The following is an 18,149-nucleotide window of genomic DNA, read 5'->3' as shown; positions in this document are numbered from 1 at the left end:
GAAATATAAAATTGAAAATCATAATATATATAAGCAAGAGAGCAGTAAGGGACCATTGAGTTCATCTTGTGTTTGTTATCTACTGCTGGGCATGTGTGAGACTTCCTTGGAGAAACTAACTTTTCCTTTGAGAGCACTTATCAGTTGGAGGTAGTATCTTGGTTAGGATGGGAGTTAGTGTCCACTTCTCCATTGTAACATTGGGATCCCACCTGTGTTGGACCCGTGACGGCCCTGTGCATGCCGGCAGTCTCTCCTCTTGAGTCTGGGAGGCATTGTTTCCTGCTGTCATCCATTCCCTCTGGCTTTCACAGTCTTTTTGTCTATTCTTCCGCATAGCTCCCTGAGCCCTGGGGGGGGGGGGGGGGGGGGGAGTTTGATGGAGACATCCCAGTTAGAACTGAGTGTTTCAAAGTCTCTCATTCTCTGCACAATTTCTGGCTATGGGTCTCTTAACTATTAGTGCCCCTCTACTGAAGAAGTTTCTCGACTGATGATGGAGTGAGACACCTACCTATGGTGTAGCAGAATGTCATTAGGATCCTTTTATTGCTATATTCCTTTAGCAGAATGATAGTATTTGATTTTCCCCTAAGTCCATGGCCTTTCTAGTCTCAGGTTCTTATCCACACAAGCGCTGTCAAGCATGGGTTCCTTCTCATGGAGAGGGCATTAAATCCAATCAGACAGAATGTTTGTGCCACTATTATACCAGCATATGATGCAGACAGATCACCACCATCGATCAGAGGGTTTGAAGCTGGGTTGTGTTCAGTAATGAGTCCTAAGCATCAGTTTGTGGAGAGCAAATGACAGCCTTGGTAATATACTAAGGGTTTTTTTTTGGGGGGGGGGCGGGGGGTTATTGGGTCCCTTTGACAATGACTCAATGAGACAACCGACTCCTGACACTTATTGGAGATTTCACTTGGTTGCAAGTGAAGTCTAGTTGGGGCTTTGATTTCTTCATTATTTGATGATTCTATTAGATTTCTTTCATATGCACATATAAATTTTAAGAGACTTCTAATGTAGTAGGTTTTTGTATGACTCTCAAATGTCCCTTATTGTTTGCAGTTCTTCCCTATATTTCCTCCCTTATCCTCCCCTTCCCTTACCCTCCAAGTTTATTCCTCCCATTCCAGTATCCCTCCTGTTTATCCTGTTTATCTCAGTATCCCTCTGTTTTCTATTTACCCTACATTGGGAGAGCCTTCCCTCCCCAATAGTTCCTTATTCTATACCTAACCTCTATGAGTATTCAAATAGTAGCAAAGGTTTAAAAGATAATGTCCACATATAAGTGGATACCTACCATATTTGTGTTTCTGGGTCTGGGTTATCTGACTCAGGATGAATTTTTTTGTTCTATCCATTTACCTTTGAATTTCATATTTTTTAACAGTTGAATAATATTCCTTGTATAAATGGCCCCACATTGGGCACCAATTTGTTGTGAGAGGCTGCTTGTTCTAATCACACAGAAACTATATTATTTAAAACACTGCTTGGCCCATTAGCTCTAGCTTCTTATTGACTAACACTTATATCTTAATTTAACCTATTTCTAGTAATCTATGTATCACCATGCAGTTGTGGCTTACTGGGTAAAGTTCTAGCATCTGTGTCTGGTGGGGCTACATGGCTTATCTCTGACTCTGTCTCCTTTCTCCCAGCATTCAGTTTAGTTTTTCCCTGCCTACCTAAGTTCTACCCTATCAACAGGCCAAGGCAGTTTCTTTATTCACCAATGGTATTCAAAGCATACAGAAGGGAATCCCACAGCACCTCCTTTTTCCTGTTAAATAAAAAGGAAGGTTTTAACTTAAACATAGTAAAGTTACATATAAATCTACTTTATATTTTATCATAACTAAAGAAAACTATAACTATAAATTCTTCAAGTCCATTAAAGACTTCAGAAGGATATAATATTACCTAAGTAAACAGGAAGTGCATTATAAACAACTTCCAAACCTCTAGAATTGACAGAGCCTTTTCACTGCCAGGACAGTCACCCAAAGTTCTTCTGTACCACTGGGGCATCCATCTTCAGCCTACAGGCCCATAGTATCCAGCAGACTTTTCCACGAAGCAGGAAATTTCAAAGACAGTTCTGCCTATATTGGCAGTTTGTCAGTTACTTTCTTCTATGACCTGAATGTGTCTGGCAGACTCTTTCATGAAGCAGGAACCCAAAGGCCCTTTCTCACCTTTAGGCAAGTTTAGCAGTCATTTCTCTGGGTCCTGCATGTCCAGTTCTTCAAGCATAGCAACAATCAGTCCAGGCAAGAACAGTTTCTTGCCCAAATGGCTAACCAACTCCATAAGGAGCCTCTTTGATGTCTATCTTCCTCTTGAAGTAATTGATACTGCCAGGAACAGATGTGTCACATTATCATGAAAAGTTCTAAGTTCTTAAAACATTTTAAATGCCATATTCTGAAGGTCTCTGAAAGATTTGAAGAATACCTAACTGAAATATATCTCTAGAAAACATAACATGACTACAAGCTTGACTATTATAGATGATTATCTATTAGCCTATATTTCTTAATTATACATTACATTTTTTAATGAGCTGCACAAACACAATACCATAATCAAGAACAGAAATATATGTGTATATATATGCATATATATATAGTATAACAAACTTGACCTTAAATTTGTATCAATAAACCAAGATCCATACCAATGCAAATCTCTATAGCATATCCCCCTTTAAATGTAAACAAACATTTATAAACAATATTTGGGAATTTGTGAGTTCTCTAGACTACTTCCTGCTGATTGGGGGTGCTGTTAATCAAGTCTTTCATGGTATATCCTGTGTGCTAGGTTTATCTCATTCAGCAGTTGGGTGAAGTAATTTTTGAGGGGTGTTCATGACCACCTTTTGGGGGGTCTTGGTGCATCAAACTTCATTAGCCTGGAATGAATCTACAGGTTCTCATCCTCTGTGGAAACAAAAGAAGAACCTCTTTTCTAAACCAGCATATTCTTGGGCCCAAATTCTGAAATCAAGATACCTTTATAATATACATACTAGTTTAGCTTAGTAGCCTATACAATGAAATGTCTCTCTGTACTTAGCTCCTTCACAATAAAAAAATTCAAATAAAAGACAATAATATATATAATCCAGACTCTCTGTGAATATTCCATCTTTTTTGGCTCCTTTTTTTTTTACTTTTTTCAAATCTATGACTGTGTGTACTCTGTATCTTTAAAAACTTCACCTTTTTTTTAAAAAAAAAAAAGAATAATTTTCCTGTTCATTTCATCTGTTGGTGGGTATCTAAGCTATTTCCAGTCTCTGGTTATTATGAAAAGAACATGAGCATGGATGAGTGAGTGTCTCTGGGCTAGAATGGAGAGTCCTTTAGGACATGCCTGATAGCTGGATTTTGAGTTACAATATAAAGTTTTAGAGAATTGCCTTTTCCTGTTTCCCTGGGACCTAGAAAATATGGGTTACTACACTCACTTCAGAGAGGATAATGTGACCACCAGGGACTAGGGAGGAAACAATTGCACAGTGTGATCATCAAAGAAGACCTTGCAGAAATCTACATATTCTGTAGTCTAGAAGCTTTCAGACTTTTATAAACTATGATCTTTACTTGGACAAAACCCTGAAAGCAAATTTTAGAAAATGTACTTATTTGGGCCAGATGTGGGACACATGCCTTTAACATCAGCACTCTGAGGCAGAAGTAGGCAGGTCTCTGTGAGCTGGAGGCCAGTCTGGTCTACAAAGTGAGTTCTAGGACATCCAGGGCTGTTACACAGAGAAAACCCTGTCTTCAAAAACAAAAACAAAAAAAGAAAGAAAGGGGGAAAAGGAAAGGAAATGGAAATGTGCTTCTTACTGTTGGTGTGTGAAGCATGGGTCGGTCACACGTGCAATCAGAAGACACCCTGGGGAGCAAATTCTCTCCTTTTACCTTTTCATGGTTTCTGGGGATCAAATTAAGGTCACAAGTCTCACACAGCAAGTGTCTTTGCCCACCAAGCCATCTCCCTGTCCCTACAGAAACTGAAGCTCTCTGATGGGCCTTGCCCATGCCTGTATAACACACCTTCTTTAGCAAAGTCACCCATTGTCCCCTGGTTCACTCCCAGAATGAACAGCATCAACCTGAAGATATTCCATGATCTGTCTAGATGCAGGCAGGGATTGGAAATGGGGAACTTAAAGTTTTATTCAATTTCTTAGAAAAACCACAAAGAATTTGTGAATTAAGTTTTGCTAAGGTAGCCAATGTCATAGAATTACATAGTCTTGAATCTTGAGATTTTCAGCTAGTTATACATGGCAGAACTTTAATATCCACAGGTAAATTATGGGCTGGTGTGTGATTCCTTGAGAATCATAAGTAATACATCCTGGAATTCAATAAAATAAAATTTAGCAATGCTTAGAATTGGCAAGGTTTACAGGAAGATAAAAATAAGTTAAAACCCTGTTTGCTCTTTACATCAGCATGAGTATGTTTCTTCCTTCTAGGAGAACCTCCCTCCCCTACCCCTACTTTAGATATAAATTTATGGACATTACCCCCTCTGCCTTTTGTCACATAAGAGAATGACATGCCTAAAAGGACCCCCCTACCAGAGCAACTGTACCAACTGACTCCTAGCTCTTTCTACACAGGCCAATGAGTGTGATTTTCTTGGTTGTTTTGTACTGGATGTTTTGTGAGAAGCCTCCAAAGTGTTTGTGTTTCAACTTGTGTCTGATTTTTTATACTTAGGGCGCCAATCTTTTGAATATTATTAGTTCAGTTGAGCTGCTGCTTCTCCTACTGCTACTCTTTTTTTCTACTGCACGTGTTGAACTCACTAGACACTCCGCAGCCTTCAGCGCTGCCCACGTGGAGACAACGCCACCTTAGCTACCTTATTCGTGATGTGGTCATAGAGACAGCATGGTAAGTCTTTCACAAGAAGCTTCAAATATTGATGATTTAATACAGTTTTGTTAGGTAGTGGCATCTAGGAAAAGATTCTACTCATCTATCTATCTGTCTGTCTGTCTGTCTGTCTGTCTGTCTATCTATCCATCCATCCCCATATATGGCCATATAGCAACTCTATTGCTAAACACTGTGAAAGACACTGGCCACACATGGTTACTTGGGCCTTCAAGGTTTCCTTTTAGGTATAAATGACCCACTGATCCTTAATCCTAGGTCACAGAAGGTAAGGAGAGGAATCATTTGATCATATGTGACTGCAGTGCAAGCATGTGTCCACTCTGGGCATAGAAGCTGGATTCTCAGTGGTGGTGGTGCATGCTTTTAATTCCAACACTTGGGAGGCAGAGGCAGGCAGATCTCTGTGCGTTCAAGGCCAGCCTGATCTACAGAGCTAGTTCCAGGACAAGTTCCAAAGCTACAGAGAAACCCTGTCTTGAAAAACCAAAAAAAAAAAAAAAAAAAAAAAGAAAAAAAGAAAGAGGGAAGGAAGGAAGGAAAGAAAGAAAGAAAGAGAAAAAAGAAAAAGAAATTAGATTCTCAAATGGAGAAATAGTGTCTGATCACAGTAGGAGGTCCCATTAACTTTCTCAGGCCCCCATGTCACCACCTTGTCCCTCTGACCTGAAAAATCTTTCCTACTTTTTTCCAAGCTATGACCTAATCTCCCTTATTCCATTACAAAAGGTTCTCAAATTGCAGCATGGGCTTTTTGCATCAACTTCCTACATTTTTACAAATAATCATTGAATAAAGTAATGTATGAATAAGGAATGAGTAAATACTTAAGTGATTTTTAAATAAAAGGGATTATTTCCTACTGGTCTTGATTGGCTGAAAAGGGCCTTAAGCTTGTGGTTGTTTGTTTTACTCTCCTAAGACCAAATGCCTGAAATGATCATAAGAGGAGTGCAGGTTTGTCCACTCACTAGACACTCCGCAGTCTTCGCGCTGCCCACGTGGAGACAACGCCACCTTAGCTACCTTATTCGTGATGTGGTCATAGAGACAGCATGGTAAGTCTCCTAAACTTTAAGATATTCCCCACGATGAGATACTAGTCAACAGAAGGTGCACAGAGGAACTCCCAGTCACAAATCTGTTTTCTTTGTCTATAGTTAGTGTTTTCTTAAGCTATTAAGAGACTGATTGCTGGAATATTAACTCAAACACTGGACCTATATCAAATTCTCAGAATTTCCATAGCCTGAAGTCCCGTGTCCTAGTATATATATATATATATATATATATATATATATATATATATATATACAGGCTACAGAGCCAGGGGTGACATTATGGTCACTCCACAGCTTTGGGGCCTCTAGTCTTAGTCAGATCAACCTTTCATTCTTGTGGTTTGAATCTGAGGTATAACCCTCAGTCTCGTGGTTTGAACACCATCAGGGTTGCTCGATCTACCTCTTAACTCAACCTGCTTTGGAGATGCAACCACCTCCTCTATCCTTTTCTCCAGCCCAGGCTCCCCTCTGTCAGTCTCTCCTTATCCTACCAGCTTTGCTATTAACCACTTCTCATAACAAAAGTATATGCTCAACTATGTTCATAGCAGCATTGTTTGTAATAGCCAGAACCTGGAAACAACCTAGTTTGCCCTTCAATGGAAGAATGGATGAAGAAAGTATGGAATATATACGTATTAGAGTACTTCAGCAGTAAAAAACAAGGACTTCTTGAATTTTGCATACAAATGGATAGAAATAGAAAACACTATCCTGAGTGAGGTAAGCCACACCCAAAAAGAGGAACATGGGATGTACTCACTCATATTTGGTTTCTAGCCATAAATAAAGGACATTGAGCCTATAATTCGTGATCCTAGAGAAGCTAAATAAGAAGGTGAACCCAAAGAAAAACATATAGGCATCCTCCTGAATATTAACCTTCATCTGGCTATGAAAGGAGACAGAGACAGAGACCCACATTGGAGAACCAGACAGAAATCTCAAGGTCCAAATGAGGAGCAGAAGGAGAGAGAACACGAGCAAGGAACTCAGGACCGCGAGGGGTGCACCCACACACTGAGACAATGGGGATGTTCTATCGGGAACTCACCAAGGCCAGCTGGCCTGGGTCTGAAAAAGCATGGGATAAATCTGGACTCGCTGAACATAGAGGACAATGAGGACTACTGAGAACTCAAGAACAATGGCAATGGGTTTTTGATCCCACTGCACGTACTGGCTTTGTGGGAGCCTAGGCAGTTTGGATGCTCACCTTACTAGACCTGGATGGAGGTGGGTGGTCTTTGGACTTTCCACAGGTCAGGGAACCCTGATTGCTCTTTGGGATAACGAGGGAGGGGGACTTGATTGCGGGAGGGGGAGGGAAATGGGAGGCGGTGGCGGGGAAGAGACAGAAATCTTTAATAAATAAATAAATAAATAACAAAATAATAAAAAAAATAACAAAAAAATGGGCAGGCATCAGAGTAGATGCAGCAATCCAGAATCAGACAAATATCCCTTCCATCCACACACTCTGAGGATGCTGCGCAGCCTGTCTGAGGGATGGTTGTCTGTACCGGAAGACAGCTCTAACAGTGCCTCTTCATGGGTGCATGTTCTATGACATACCACACACACACACACACACACACACACACACACACACACACAATGTATATATCTGCTTCCTTTCTGTGTTGAAATAGAAATAGTACGGTATGCCAGTGTTGTGTTTGGATTTTCTCATGTCCGTTGGGGGCTTTCTTTTTGCATGCTTATTGATAGAGTTCTTTGTTATCATAATTTTCTGAAAGTCGATGCTGAAGCATTCTCAAAACTAATCAGTCAGGTATAACGTGCTCTTCCGCCCTCTTAGCACTCTTTAGAAGACAAAAGCAAGCAGACTGTCTCAAGAGCATGGTCAGTCTGGTCCACACAGTGAATTGCAGGCCAGCAAGGGCTACTTGGTGAGACTTGTCTCAAAAATCAAAAGGTCTTTGTTTGTTTCTAGTCATGTCATTCTGCATAGCATACTTGCATAAAAATAAATACCATCCCTCACACTGATTTTTAATATTCAATTGCCTAATACAGTTAAGTATAAAGTATTCTTAATTACTTGAATTGCATTAAAATGTCTATCTGAATTACACTAAAAATAAAATTTAATCAGTATTTTTAACATGGATAAGTTTTCAAATAGTGCAATTCTTTTGAGCAGACTTAAAAGTCAATAATATTTCTAAATACTTAAACAACTTTAATAAATCTAATTAATCAAAAATTAAATTTTTAAGTCAGTTCTCATATACTTTTTAAACACTGTGAAATGAAAAACACAGTACTCAGGCAGCAGACTATAGACCAAGGATCATGACTAATCAATACTATATAAAAATTATATGTATATATATATTATATTTCTCTGACTGGTAAGGTGCTGGCCCTCATTTCCTCACCTAGGTCATAGCTCCTTTTCTATTAGTTTATCCCTAATTCCTCAGCAGATCCTCAGCATCTGCTTTCCTTCCTCTTCGCCTCAGGTCAGACACTCCTCTTTCCTGTAAATACAGAGTATTGGGCCTTTCCAGGACCAAAACTTCCCAGGGCAATGGAACTAAGCCATTCTGGAGCCTTCAGGGCCAGCCTGCATATAAAATCTACAGAACAGAATCAAGATAGTGAGTGAAGGGGCCAGAAGTCAGGTCACAGGAGTTCTAAAGCCTTCCTTGATGCTGCCTGTCATCTGTAGAATGCTCTTAGAATTTTCTTCTGTTTATGAGTAAGGCCTTCTCCTCATTTACCAAACCTGCCACCACAGTCAGACCCTGTTCTGTGGTTCCACCAGCCTCAAATGGTCCCCTGAAAGGACACAGTTCTAAGAAGAGTCTCCTAGAAGTCGACACAAAAGTGTGCTTTCTTTTTTGACTCTTTAGCCTTGTAAGTGCTTCTTCAGATCTGTGATGTCTTGTGTGTCTTTCCTGGATGTGAATGATAATTATAATAATCCCAGTGAAGTCAGGAACTGTGTGCATATTTTCAGGATTCCATGTCTCCAGTCTAGCACAATGCCTGGCACATGGAATGTGATTAATAAATTATTTCAGAATGAATGGATAGCCTAAAGGTGAGTGAGCACCCACTACATGCTTAGGCATTGAACGTAAGTGCTGCTCAGGGATGAGAAACCTGCTTTGGAATTGCCATTGCAGACGGATGTCCACCTTGAGGCACACACAGACACAAAATGAGCTCAAGATGATGTTTTCATGCGTACAGTGTAGATTTGAGGGCAGTTGATGGCTGAGACAGGGAGGGACAGTACTGAGGACATACATAAGCTAAAGGGATAGACTTGATCCCTTCACCTGCAAAATGAGGCATTCAAACTAGATTATTTTCTGTAAGTGTAGGATTCATTGCAGTTATTAAAATCCAGCCCTAGACCATGAGATTCACCCCTAGTTTTTTCCATTAGGTATGACAAAGACATATGAAGTCTAGGTGGGGAAAATACTTGTCTGTATTTATCTGTCTGGAGTGCTTTAGGGGGTGAGTGGTACTGTTTTTTATGAATAAGCTCACCAGTAGAGACAGCGAGTGTTTACCTGTAATGGCCCAGTATCTCAAGCTTTGTGTTGCTAAGTTCCTCAGCACCCAAGATGCTGAGTAATTGTTCTGAAAATCAGCGTGCAAAATGCCTTGATTAAATAAATGATACGTCAATTTTTATTAGATAAAACAAATAATCTACATAAATATAGTCGCTTATTTGTTGCCTAGGAGTGACCCCATCCTCTCCAGGTAACAACAGACAAGCTAAGGGGTGCTTCTGGATGTCCTGTGACCATGTGAGTCTGGCTAGGGAGATCCACAGTTTCCATCTGGTTCTGTCATAGCACATACTGGGAGAAACAAACTTCTTCAGTTCACAAAGACTTGGATGAAAAATTGTCAACTTCAGATAAAATATGCCAGATAAAATATCCTCGAATCTCTTCTAACAATTGAACCAACTGTTACTCTTCAATACATGGGTCACTTTCTTTGCATTTGGGTCAAACTCCAACTGTGAAGATCCACTGAAGAAATAGAAAAACCCTACAAGTAAAGACAAGAGAAAAAGTGAGCTACTTTCTTCTACATAGAAACCTGGAAAGATAAAAAGCTCAGTAAGAGGTAAGTGAAAAACAGAAAGAATCAGGATGTGACTCAGTGGTATGACACTTGCCCAGAGTGTCCCAAGTTGTGTGTCCAAATTCTTGCCTAAGAGTGTCCCAAGTTGTGTGTCCAAATCCTTGCCTAGAGTGTCCAAAGTTGTGTGTTCAAATCCTTGCCTGGAGTGTCCAAAGTTGTGTGTTCAAATCCTTGCCTAGAGTGTCCAAAGTCGTATGTCCAAATCCCTGCGTATAGTGTCCAAAATCATATGTTCAAACACTTGTTTAGAGTGTTTTAAGTCATGTGTTCAAACCCTTGCCTAGAATGTCCAAATCATACATTCAAACCATGCCTAGAGCATTCTAAGTCCTGGGTTTAAACCCTTGCTCATCAGAGAAGACAGCAACAAAACAACACAGAGTATCTCTGTAGTTTTAGTCTGCGTCAGGGAAAATGTCAAGCATTAATAAAGCTACTATTTTTAAAAACTTGATTGGGCAAGAGCTCTATGACGTAAGCGTCTCTAATTCCATCTTTCTGATAACCCACTGAAGTTTAGGCAGATGTTAATATTTACTTCGGTGTAATTGCCTGGGAGGGAAGGAGACAGCACTGAGTCTGTGTTACAATCAGAAAAAATAAAAACATCCCTGCTTGTTTGAAACTAAGCTTTATTTCCTTTCCTCCAAGTCCTTCTTCTCCCGTCATCATCTTCCAGCCCTAGGGCTGTTTCTGGCCCTAATGAGCCAGTGACTGAAGCTCTACCCCTTCTCCTCCCCGCAGATGTGGCTCTCAGTGTCAGTAACAATCGCCAGCTTACTCTTGCATAGGGAAAATTTCCTTAAGTTTCGGTGCATGGAAAGATGAATATTTACAAGAAGCAATGCTGTTAGTCACTAACTGAGTCTGGAAAGACAGAGAAAGATACAGTTGAATAGTGGAACATGCATTTGAGAAGGCCAGTCAGCCTTAAAGCAGCTCCACCACTGCCGGCAGCCTTGGAATAGCATGGATCAAGAACGGCAGCAGCTCATGCCAGCACTGTGTCTTCACACATGTGTGCAGCAGAAGAGTCTGTGTTCATCACCTTCAGGAGTCAAAACAGCTCACCCGAAGGAGAACGGTAAATGCCACCAAAGCAAACGAGGTGAAGTTCTTGGGAGAGAGGAGAGTACTGATTCTTTCAAATCTGTTATTAAAAATGATTTAATCCTCCTCTGTATCTCTCATAGCATTTCAAGAGCCCTATTGCCAACCGAGTACAGGTCCTCTTACCGAATGCCTCAAAGACAGCATCCACCTTTGAGTCAACGCCTGGGAAGTCCTTGGCTATCTCCCTGGGAAATCCAGGCTCCATGGATCGCTTCTTCTCATCAAATCTGCAGAAGCAAGAGTGTAGTTCAGCAGTGCATGGAGGGTGTGCTCCCCACGCTCGTGAGCCTGTGGGATTCCAGCAAGCTTTCCAAGTTCTGCACATAAACGTCAAGCTTCTTTAGTACCATGTGTTTTTCATAAGGTAAAAACTTAGCTCTTAAATCACAGCTACTCTGGGAACAGGACAACAGCCTACTCCAGCAATACTGTTTGTTACTGTCTTTCTTAAGCCTGGACAAGAGAATCTTCAGATCTTCTTTCAATCACAAATCATCCACACAGATACAGCTACTTGTTTGTATGGTCGTGTGAATACACAACCGTGTTTACATATGTCTGCATATAAGTGAACACACGCATGTATTGTGGACTAAGTTACTGGTCAGAAATATGATTTCCATGGCTAGAGGGATGCCTTAGTGGTTAAGAACACTTTTGCTGTTCTTTCTCATGGCTGCAGTTCATGTCACCGTCCACAGTCAGATGACTTACAGCTGTCTATGCTTCCAGCCTCAGAGCATCAGGGGTCCCCTCTTCTGGCCTCTGTGGACACCTGCATGCCATGTACACACTTTTACACAGATATGGCCTCAGAAATCGAAATGGAATATTTGGGGCTGGAGTGATGGCCAGCTATTAAGAGCAATGTCTGCTTTCACAAAGGCCACAGGTTAGGTCCCTAGCACTCACACAGTGGCTTACAACCATCTGTACCTCCAATTCCAGAGGAACTCTATGTGCACTTCTGCCTAAAGGGCACTGCATGAATGTGGTGCATGTGTAAGCACACACACACACAGACACAAAATGCTCATAAAATGAAAAAATTTTAAAGTTGGATATTAAAAACAAGAAACTATACTTTCCAGCTCACCACCATAAGTAGGCTGTCTATTCTTTCCCTACACTGTACACTGAAGTTCTCTATGGAAGCTCCCTAGCAAAGGGGACTGATTGAGACAGAAAGGGCAGTAAGTGTGGTTTTGGCCAATGAGCTTCACACTGGACCGTCTGCCTTGACGTCTCAACACCTGGACTGGTGGCCTAGGACTCAGGGAGTCTCTGAGGAGGCCTGAGTGGAAACCACAAAACTGGTCTGCTATTGTGTCTCATCTGTAAGCAGGCAGAGGTCATCAGTGTGTGAGCTCAGCTGGAGCCCTTGAGAGGATGACAACCCACACGTAGGAACAATAACTCTGGGGCACGGGCAGAGGAGCGATGAATGGGGGCATGGGCTCATTATGAAGTTCAGAAACAAAGACTTCATGAGGGTGGAGGGAATTAAGCCTGAGCTTGAAGTATGTGCAGGATTGAGCAGGTAGAGAAGAAGGGCTACACAGAGTGGGGGAGGGGAGGAGACGCACGCTCTAACTTAAGAAATGCCTGTTGGAAGATGCGTCCATGGTTCTAGGTCCCCAGCCCCCAGTTGTCAATGCCCCTGTGTGGGTTTCTGACCCCCACAGTTTTCAATGCCCCTCTTCTCACCCAGAGAGGGAGGGTGAGGATAAACGTGAGGCCGAAGCGTTTTCTCTAGGGCAGAAGCAATTCTCAGGCGGGCTCTTCGCAAAGCCATGCCCCAGCATCTCACCTCCAGTATTGCTCGCCCACAAAGAAGTAGGTCTTCTTCGTCTCCTTAGCACTCACAGCGGCATCAATCTTCCTGACAGTGAGAGGGAAGCCAAGAGCGTGGATGCTTTTAGGGTAACCTGCTTGCTCCTCGTGCCCTCGGACTGCCCAGAACTGAGTTCCTGTACAAAAACGAAAGAATGACAGAAACATCAGTAGCATTAAAAGTCCAGGAATCATGCCTTGCAATTTTGGAAATACATTCTTTACACCATGTCTTTTCATGGTGAATAAATTTAGGCCTTAGCTGTGTGATGGGCATTCAAGAAAAATGCCCAGCTGGAAAGAATCAACAGAGTTCAAATGAGGGAATTTTCAACCTGGGCAATGTATCTCCCTGAGTTCATAAAATGTTGGTTTTATGTGATTCTTTATTATCTTTGCCTATTTTTTAATTACACAGAATTGGACATAGTGAAGAAAAGCCCTATTCACTTTTCCCGCCCAAAGGCTTGTTCCACTAAGGTAAAGCAATGCTGTGGAAAGGTCACCTTTAAAAACGAAGACAGTGTCTCTGCTAGTAACCTCATAGGCAGCATCCATGCTGGAAGGAAGGGACGGCCAAAATGAAGAGATCAAATAAAAACCAGGTTTGGGGGTCCTCAAAGATTTTCGCCAAAAATGCCTAAAAGTAGAAGAGAAAGACAGGTGACAAAAGCAAGCTTCCATCTTTAGTGTGTTACCCCTCAACATTCTTTCATCCTCTGGGTTGGGCCACTAAAATGTAGGAATGTCATTACTGGGAAAATAGCTCTCTCTGGGTCTCTCTGTCTCTGTCTCGCTCCCTCCCCACTCCACAAAGGAAAGCCATAGCAGTCCTCCTGCCACAGATTTCCAGACAGCATCTGGAAAGCAAAACTCTCCAGCATGTCAGTGTCAGCTAATCGGCTCAGCATAAGCTTTAACCACATGCAAGACACAGGAAACAGCATGTAATTAGTAATTAAAGTATCACCCACACTTCCCATAGTGAGTGAGGGGTGTGTGTGTGTGTGTGTGTGTGTGTGTGTGTGGAATGTGTGTATGTGGAATGTGTGTGTGTGTGTGTGTGTGTGTAATTTGTGTATGGAATGTGTGTAATATATCTCTATATATAAACATGTTACTATCCTTTCTAAGCATTTTCATCAAAAGTAGACAGGGATTTAGAATTCTTTTGTCTGACCTGTCTTTAAAAAACAAGAATTCTCCCCGAAGGGTGCTGACTGCATCAAAGGACAAATCAGGGCTGCACATGAGTGATAACTCAGGTTCCGGAGAATTAGGTTTGGAGGGTACCACGGGAACATCAGGGGATGCTGGGGGAGGTCCTAAAGGGAACAGATTAAAGGAGGCAAAGTTAGGAGAAATGTGGCCCCTGTCAGTTGTGTGCTTCCCTCAAACCTTCCAGAACTCTGACTTGGATTACGGACAAGTATGTGGTATCACTCACCGTAGAGGGACTGAATGCCATCCACATCATCTTGAGAGAGGCGAAAGCGGGCCAGGTCTGTGGAGGACTTGTAGACTGGGTACATCAACGCTTCAGTTTTGTCTGAGTGAAAGAGACCCAGGGAGTGGCCAAGTTCATGAGCAGCAACCAGGAATAAGTTGGTACCTATGGAAGAAATCATAAATAATAGTTGCTTATCCTTAACAGCATGTATATCATATAGGTGAGAGTACACAGCATTTATTTCCTTCCTGAAAACACACAGGCTTGTCCTCACTTTGTTTGCTGTCTCATTGAACAAAACATGTGTCTTTGAAAACTCGTGCCTGAGCTCAGTCTGAAGGACCTCGACTCACCCAGCAGTCCTCTCTCTGGCTTCAAACGGTCTGAGCAGCAATCCTCACTCATTGCAGTCGGGATGGAGATCACTTATTGTCTAGCATATCAGAGCTCTTTTTTCCCTCGCACACGAAAAACTAAAACTGCTCCCTGTGGTTAGCACTTGACAATTTCGGGATCGGTCAGCTCATCTCAGGTGGTATTCATCTCCTTCTAAAACCCTTCACTAACCCTAATCCTGCGCTTCCCATTGGATTCTGCCTACATCCTTTCTCATACCAAGTCCCAGACGACGACTGAGGAGAGAGACGGCATAGGGTTTGTAAAACTGGTTTAAACATAGCATGCCTCAATGTTCGCTGTAAATGAACTCTTGGACTCTAACTGTGTTCACTTTCTTCTCACTGTAACAGTGGGAGACAAGCCCCTCAGGCTGAAGCTGCGAGGTGATGAGATTGGCAGAACTCTAACAGATGTTCCCTGTGGATGATGTGAATCAAGGAAGTTCTCCTTTTAAAAGAGGGTCCTCTGTGGGGGCGGGTCTGGGAAATGCTAATTCCATAACACAAGAATTTTATTCAGTGCAAAACTTATATTTGTACTTTCTACATATACCAGTTTATATTTTTATTATGAAAGTAATACAATTTATTTCAGTCAAGTTTTTTAAAGTTTAGTCAATCCCCGAAGTTACGAAAAGAAACTTGCTTAGACAGTTCTGCCATTGTCCTTCAGGGATGGTTCTTTTCTTTCAGAAACTGATAAAAAATCATTCTTACTAGAACTCACAAAATTGTAAGCTTATTAAGACCAACAAAACCAGCCAACCAAACAAAAACCGCTTAGATTTCTGAAGTTTAATTTTGGCTTCTGGTTTGAAGGTAAAGAGGGCAAATGACGGGAATCGATGCATTCCCTGTTGTATTGCTTGGCTGTCTACAGATGGATACCATTAGGAACCTTTAGTAAGAGTAGCCTGTAGATCAACAAGATCCACAACTGCTAAACATTTCTTGATTTTTCCTCTTTATTGGAAATAGTTTTTCCTCATGCATTATATCCTGATTAGAGCTTCGCCTCCCTCTGCCCCTCCTAGCACCTCCCCTCCTTCCTTCCACCCAGACCCACTCCCTTTCTGTCTCTCATTGGAAAAGAAGAGGCTTCTAAGGGATATCAACAAAACAAAATATAATAAGATAAAACAAACCCATCACATCAAAGTTGGACAGGTCAAACACTTAGTGATATATTTTATGTTGTGCTTATTAGGAAAATAAATGTTTTTTAGGCACCAGAAACTACACTAAGCAATTATTAAAACAACAACAAATAAACTGTGTTCTATTGGAATCCAGAACACATTCTAGCATTAGTAATGAAAATTTTCCAACACTGAGTCCAGCTGTGAGGCGGAGCACTAACCTGTGGTGTCCTCTGTCCACTGTTCATCATCATCAAAGTGAGCATCCCCGTTAATCCCCAGCCCAGGGGCATACGCATGAGCCAAGACTGCTCCGGGCCCATCAAAAGGAATGAAGTCTCCATGTTCTGAAGGGAAAAGGTACATACTTAGAACTGACAATTGCTGGTTAGGACCTCCTTGTGACATTTTCAGTAAGATGCCACTGGGCAATGTGTGTTTCAGTTCTTGGGCTTTTACCTCCAGCTGCGAAGGAGATCATGATGTCCGCCTCTCCTTCAGAGAGCCTGGAGAACCTGAGCGGCGTCACCGCCTCCCAGACTTTCAACGCTTTCTCAATGGCAGAATCCACACTCTCTCTCGGTAAATCCGGTGTATAATTTTCAATCCTGGATGAGAGAAGTGGAAGAAGGAAATGTGTGTTGCTGCGAGGCCTCTGGCAGTGCTAGCATTGTGTGAAAACTTTGGACCCAATTACCTACCTGTAGGTGAGGTGGTTTTTCCTCCACTTCGGCGAACCTGGAAAGGTAGTGAAGCCACCAACGTCGGGGACGCCACATCTGGGCTTGAGCATCACATCCATCGTGTTGGAGTCCAGCTTCCCTGTCATCTCCAGCCCGAGGAACTTCTGCATTTCTTGGATTTTTTTGACCACAGGACTACTGTCCTTTTTCTTCATGAATAGCTTCGCATCTTTTGCAAGGCCATAGTAGTTTTCTAAGTATTTCTAACGGGATAAATACAGCTTCTAAGTTTCAATTCTAATTTCTTTGATATTGCTATTTGTAGTAAATGTCATACACCTTTTTTATTTCATTCATCATGACAGGATCTCAATATGTAATCGAGGAACTCCTTGAATTTGTGCTCAGACAGCTTTAACTCATGATACCTGCATCTGCCTTCCGACCACCAAGCCCAGCAATGGCTTTACTTTTTTTAATCTCTTTGACCTACTTTTCTAGTTCGCTGAAACTGTAAGCATAATACTTCATTTAATTTGTCAGGGATGGCCCCTTCCTGGCTTTATTTTTGCAACAGTGTCTTTTTTGCTGTTAAAGCAATGGAAGTGAGAGGAATTCAGAAGGATTTAGTGCAGAGAAAGTCAAAAGGAACAAATAAGCCTTCGTGAGAATATTTGTCTGTTTGGGTAATTTTATTTAATTCACTCAATTTTCCACTTTTATAGTGGCTTACTAGGAAAAGGTTAGGCAAGCCTCTCATGAACTAACACTATAAATATTTTTCTGAGCTACACTGGACTCAAGCCCTGAAGGATGGTCCAAAGCAAGGCGCAGTTGGCGCTCTCGTCCCTCGTCACCCGTGAGCCTCCAGTGTTAGTGCTGCTACCACTGCCAGCATGTGTGACCTTCAAAGTACTACCCAACACTGACAGCCTTTGTTTCTTCTATACCAAAGGAAGAATCATGTGATTTTGAGACCTTCTAACACTCCTCCATTGCAGAACCAGCCCTACACAGGCAGTCAGAACCAGTCTGCGGACTGCAAAACTGTGCCCTGCCAAAGAGCCCAGAGGCCATTTTCACTTCTTACCTGAAGAAACTCCATGTCGGAGTCGGCGCTACTGTGCAGCGGATAGGACCAGCCAACTGCCACACACAGCCACAACAGGACCAGGAGACTCTTCATTTCCACGGCTTCCCTCGGCTCTGAGCTGCCTTCTCTGTGTTCTACCTTCTATGTGCACCCTCCTGAGCCCGACTTTATAGAGTGACACTGTTTGTGGCGATCACCCGCAACCTGACTCATCGTTGCTTCCACCCAAGTGGGACTGCTTCCAAAAACCAAAAATCAAAGTCGGGTGATACAACCTTCTTTACCAAGTTCTC

At 42.0% G+C, this 18,149-nt stretch overlaps 1 protein-coding gene across 1 annotated transcript; it reads right to left on the bottom strand.

Annotated features, from left to right (window-relative positions):
• Nucleotides 1-9,950: 9,950 nt before the first annotated feature.
• On the bottom strand, nucleotides 9,951-17,949 carry LOC121451850 (stromelysin-1-like). The gene is made up of 10 exons (XM_041657634.1): nucleotides 17,854-17,949; nucleotides 16,782-17,026; nucleotides 16,540-16,688; nucleotides 16,302-16,427; nucleotides 14,541-14,705; nucleotides 14,274-14,418; nucleotides 13,600-13,733; nucleotides 13,071-13,230; nucleotides 11,384-11,487; nucleotides 9,951-10,051 (listed from the first exon to the last, which is right to left on the bottom strand). The coding sequence occupies exons 1-10, from the start codon at nucleotides 17,947-17,949 to the stop codon at nucleotides 9,951-9,953; spliced, it is 1,425 nt and encodes a 474-aa protein (XP_041513568.1).
• Between the last annotated feature and the right edge of the window lie 200 nt (nucleotides 17,950-18,149).

Source organism: Microtus oregoni, unplaced genomic scaffold (assembly GCF_018167655.1).
Source record: "Microtus oregoni isolate MIOR12 unplaced genomic scaffold, Mior012 000008F_ref0000371, whole genome shotgun sequence".
In the NCBI taxonomy this organism is placed as follows: Eukaryota; Metazoa; Chordata; class Mammalia; order Rodentia; family Cricetidae; genus Microtus; species Microtus oregoni.
This window is presented reverse-complemented; position numbering and strand designations above follow the sequence as displayed.